At 41.8% G+C, this 5,529-nt stretch overlaps 1 protein-coding gene across 1 annotated transcript; it reads right to left on the bottom strand.

The window, feature by feature from the left end:
- Nucleotides 1-1,665: 1,665 nt before the first annotated feature.
- Nucleotides 1,666-5,241, bottom strand: LOC121610746 (chemokine-like receptor 1). The gene is made up of 2 exons (XM_041943000.1): nucleotides 5,185-5,241; nucleotides 1,666-3,985 (listed from the first exon to the last, which is right to left on the bottom strand). The coding sequence occupies exon 2, from the start codon at nucleotides 3,969-3,971 to the stop codon at nucleotides 2,856-2,858; it is 1,116 nt and encodes a 371-aa protein (XP_041798934.1). The 5' UTR covers nucleotides 3,972-3,985; nucleotides 5,185-5,241; the 3' UTR covers nucleotides 1,666-2,855.
- Between the last annotated feature and the right edge of the window lie 288 nt (nucleotides 5,242-5,529).

Here is a 5,529-nt window from a genome sequence, read left to right as displayed (position 1 = left end):
CACATGTATTTATTTGATGAATGATTGTGATTACAAGTATCGCTGCTAATTTAGCTTTCATTTCCATGTGCTGTTGTTAATTTCATTCTTGAACGTTTGTGTTGTTAGTAACACACACTGATCTGCAAAACCATCATACTGCTTTGCTGTTCGTTACTTCATTGTTAAACAAAGCCTGAGCAGAAGCAGAACACACTCCTTTGCCACCATCAGGCTCTGCTTCCTATTTTATTCAACTTTCAGTGAAATCTTTGTCGCCCTCTGGTGTTGTGTTTGCTCCTGCTGATAGTTGGCAACCTTTTCCTGTGATGACTGCTGTCTGGCTTTGTCCAAGAGGAGTGCCAGGTGGCTGCAGTATAGCCTGCTCACTCCCTCTGCATTTGGCAGGTGCTGGGAGGTTGTGCAGTGGTGGCTTGCTTGCTATCCTTGCCAAGCAGGACCAGGTCAGCTTCAGACCTACAGTTACTAGACTGGAGCACAGGCTGATTTTCAGTTGTAATTTATACTTTGATTAGAAACCCTCCACACAGAATGGTGTGGCTACAATCCTCGGGCGAGGTGGAGAAATACCATGCCATACCAGGTGCATCCTCCTTTATAATTCTATCCATCATCCACAGTGACAAAGTGAGCTTATCACACACGGGGCCAATTTTTTTGGGGTCCCAAGAAGTCAGAACCCACCAATATTGGATCTAGCTAGTTTCTGAATCATCACATTACAAAATGGCCCTTTTTGCATTCATACAGTAAACATCTGCAATGTCTCTGATGCAATAGCACAGAATCTGACACTGACAGACTCACATTTCCATATTCTTATGCTGTTGTTCCACAGGAAATACCCAAAGATTGCCTTGGGTTGTGCCACCTCTACTTTGACTATTCTCTGGCCTGCGCGTGTTTTCCAAGTGTGTGGAAACAGTGCTGAATACTCTGAGGAAGACACAGAAGTGTGAATGCTGACCTACATCAACAAATAGCTGATTCTCAGATTCTCAGTGCCTCTGCTGCGTGGAGATAGAAGCTGTGGTCACGGCAGAGGAGGTCATGGTTTCTGATCAGACTCATGTCAGCCCTCAATTGGTGGTCTGCCTGGGGCAGTTTAACATGAGGAATCAACAGCGTTGTTTGGCCCAACTGGAATCGCACCTGAACCACAACAAATGATGTTAGGCTCACATACCTGGTCTGGCCCTGAGCAATGTGGCCTTTGCCAAGAGTGGGTTAGAGGACATGTGGTCTGGGAGTCATCTCACCACATCAACGTTTTGAAGCTTATTGCAGTACACAAGGTTGAAACTGCTTTTTAGTTTGAGCAAGCACAAGACTTTCCTCCACACACTACTGGCAAAAACAAAAACTTTCCCTGATATGGATCATAAACCGAGGGCACTTCTCCAATGACTCAGCAGCTAGCTCATTGGTTATTGGATGCTACTGCACGATTCTACATCTATCTTATCTCTATAATTTCCTTCCTCTCAGCAGATGGAGGATTGCAAGAACATCCATATCAGCATGTTCAATAACCTGAAATTTAGAAACTCCTACGTGTGTTCTTGAGAAACTGCTGTCTGGTTTCAGAAGGTACAAAATTGCCTCCAAACACAACTGGCAGTACTTTATTATGAAACAAATCAAATAAATGCACGAATAAATGTCTACTCTTTATAATTTATTAGTGACAAAGGATTAAATTAAATACTTTTCAGACAGAAAAATACACTGTGAAATTATACAGAAGTGTCTAAATGTTTTCATGAGATTTTTTTTTTAGGCCAGACTTAGTTTCCAGTTTTGGAAAGGCTAGTAGCATGTTTTCATCATCCTATGTGACTCACGGCTTCACCACCCCCTTAAAATATGATAATGTCAAGTCCAATTGCCAGACTAGTCCCATTTCCCATCTTTATTCTCCATGTATCGATAAAATATGTTATATATGTCTTATATCTTACATATCTTATATATGACACGATTCAAGAGAACATATTCAACGCACAATCTTTTGTGAAATTATATAATACCCAGTGTGCATAATGGGTGGAGAATAGTCAAGTCCAAATAATATTTTGTGATGGAAAATAATGATGGAAAAAAACTAAAAAAACTGCAATAACAATCATAATGATAATCATCATATCATCATCATTACTATTTAGACTTGAAATAAAAATCAAATCAAAGAAGCTTTTGCAGACAGGCACATATAACATGTGACAATATTCATGCCCACAGTCTTACATAGATATGTGTGTGACATTTCAATCAAAAGTATTCATATTTATCAAACCAGCAGTCAAAATTCAGGTGGATCATGGTGTCACCACAAAGCAGCAATGCACAACAAGAAATATATTTCAGTGTGATATATGCAGTGAAAATGACCATACAGCTCAGGCCTGTTCCATACATTCATTTACACTATTCGCTATTCTTATTCTTTCCCAAAATGCACCAAGCTCCTCTCGCCTCCTCTCCCGCTCTATCTGTACAAATACTTATCCCATAACTGCATGTTACTCACTCGACATCTTCTCTCTCCTGTAGTTTTGTGCTTTCTCATCTCTCTCCTTTCTCCACCTGTTGCCTTATCTTACCTCTGGAGCTGTAGCGACACGTTACATCTCTGTGTGGAACTTGCTTTGTGCTACTGTATGTTCTCACTCAAGCCAACCGCTCGAGGCAGATGCCCACCCACCCAGGGCCTGGTTCTGCTCAAGGTTTTAAAAGGGAGTTTTTCCTTGCCACCTTGATATTCCTTAATATTAATTAAAATAGTCATCAAATCATTATTTCTAAGCCACATCATTAAATCACAACATTATGGTGGTAGAGGGGCTCACAGCTTCTTACACCTCAGTACTAAGCACTGACTTGTCTTTGCTGTGACTGGTGTCCACTGACTTTGCATCAGTGTGAGAGCCAGAAACCTCTTCCTGGAAGACAGTCTCCAGTGCATTCAGGATGGATTTGCGGACTTTATCTTTGAAATCTTGGCCCATGCAAACATACAGCAGTGGGTTCAAGCAACTGTTGATAAAGGCCAGGCTGGTGGTTATAGGGATCCCGGCAATGATGACATGGTCTAAAGCTAGACTTGGACTGGTTGCAGTGAAATTTACCATTTCAATTACAACCAAGATGTGGTAAGGGGCCCAGCACAGGAAAAAAGCAGTGATAACAGCAGCAATAATCTTAGAGGTCCGACTTAACTGGCTGGCCAGGGTGCGGTTTCTTCTGAGATGATGGATTATCACAGCATAACAGGAGACAATGACAGTGAAGGGGACAACAAATCCCAGGAGGAAGCGGGTGATGGTCATGGCCTGGAAACGAAAATTTTGCAGCTCGATCACAGACGGTGTTTCATAATCATCAGAAAGGGCAAAGTTGTTGAAGCAGACAATGATGTCATCTTTGATAAATGACGGCCCTGTGTCCCTGAAGACGAAGTATGGAGCGCTGAGAATCAGAGCCAGTACCCAAACACCCAGACTCACACCGGACGCCTTGCGTACACTTCGGTGGTTCTGGGCCCAGACGGGCCACACCACAGACACACATCTGTCCACACTGATCACCACCAGAATGTAGACGCTGGAGAACATGTTGAGGGAGCTTAACGTGCTGTTCAGTTTGCACATGAACTTGCCGAAAGGCCAGTGGAAATCCATAGCCAGGTATGTCACATTCAGGGGCAGGAACGCCGTGAAGAGGAAGTCGGCCACGGCAAGGTTGAGAAACCAAACTGTGTTAACGGTTTTCTTCATCTTGAACCCGGTCATCCAGATAACAACTCCATTCCCCAGCACGCCAAAAAAGAAGGCCAGGCTGTACACGATGAGCGACATGGTGTGAAGAGACTTTCTCAGCTCAGCATACTGATCAAAATAGTCATACTCAGTGTCATTGTTTCCATATTCATGTGTTGTGTTGATGTGATCAGATGAGGTGTTCACTTCCATAATTGCCTTGAGACCTGCAATGGCAACATGAAGAAATAATAAGAGCTTTGTTTTTCTGTTTTAGCTATTTACCTACAGTACCAAATAGATGTCAATAGCAATAATGATAAAATGATGCAAGAGACTACTAGAATGTCAATATAAAACAAAACACTACTCTCAAGATTCAAAGACACAGATTACAATAATATGTGCAAATGAGCACATCACAGAACACAAATATCTTCTCATTTGGCTGGATGACAAATGCACATTTAAATATTATGTGGAAACTCTTCTCGACACACAGCAGCTGAAGCTTGGCTTGCAGCAGCTTCCCTCTCAGTTGAAGTAAGATGTTTGTTGGAACAGTTTTTCTCTCAGTTCTGGTCCGTGGGGATGTCAGATATTGACATGTAAAATAAATATAAAAGCAAAAAGGTATGAAAACAGCTATAATACCAACAGCATCTATAATAAATTTAGGTTTAAGTGACTCTGTGATCAGAGCTTACCTGTCCTGTCCTACAACCATAACAAAAAACAGTAGGATACTAGCGACACCCTTTTCCCATTTAGGAGTCTGTGTAATCAATATGGTCATACCGAGACAGAAGGGCGTTAAATTAGATAACTTCCTGGGTTTGGTGACCCATCCACAGACAAGCTGAGCAGTGGCATGAGCAACAACATTTCGACTCTCAATTGCAATGCATTTGGTTTGGGCTATGTTCAGGACTAATGGTTTCTGTGGCCCCAGTGACTGGTTGATGCTGCTGCAGGTCTGGCGAATTCTGTCTTTGCTCACGGAATAATCTGCGTTGTCGCCTAAAAATCCAAACACTTTCGCTTCACAACCATCTGTCTGTTTTCTCTCATCCACTGACTTGCTATTTTTGTTTCTTCATTTTTCTACAAAATAAAAAAAAAAAAAGAAAATTAACGGCCGCCGACTGAAACTCACATCACACGCGGGGCGCGCATGAAACAGAAAGCAATCTGTGGACCAAAAGTTTGAGCAAAGTCAACAACTTGACAGCAGCCAGTTTTTCAGCTTCTAAGATCAACATTAGCCCAGAAATGTAGCAAGCTCTCTGAAGTAAACCAGCTTATCTAATTTAATTAATTTTAATTCTTATCCAACTCTTTGTTGAGATCTCTCCAATCAGACTGTTTTGTCATATTTCTTTAAAGGACTAATCTAAGATGATGATTATCAGTCATTACAACGTACCTCTCTCAAAGATCTCCTGTCGGTTGAGGATGAAGCCGCATTATAAAAGGATGCCAGATTTTTATGGACTAACGTGAGGGTGGTAATGATGTCACCTCCCACGTGGAGGAGGAGCCGCACGCACGCACAACGCAAATCAAAACAAAACAAAACAATGTTTTGATTGACAGATGAAGCTACATGATACATGAAGTCTAGTATTCACTGGAAGAGCCCCTTTCTGCTGCTGAATTAGCATCTGGACATGAACTCCAACTCTCTGAAGCAAGAATATATCTTTTCCTGACATCTAATGTGAATCAGTCTGAGTGTAAGGATAATTGCAGAAGTCTAGGCTGTCTACAG

This window comes from Chelmon rostratus, chromosome 8 (assembly GCF_017976325.1).
Source record: "Chelmon rostratus isolate fCheRos1 chromosome 8, fCheRos1.pri, whole genome shotgun sequence".
Taxonomy (NCBI): Eukaryota; Metazoa; Chordata; class Actinopteri; order Chaetodontiformes; family Chaetodontidae; genus Chelmon; species Chelmon rostratus.
Note: the sequence above shows the minus strand (reverse complement) of the source record. Positions and strands in the feature narration are given on the sequence as shown.

Bases quoted from the DNA above. Each gene is read 5' to 3' on its own strand.
- LOC121610746 (XM_041943000.1), bottom strand. From the start codon at position 3,971: ATGGAAGTGAACACCTCATCTGATCACATCAACACAACACATGAATAT.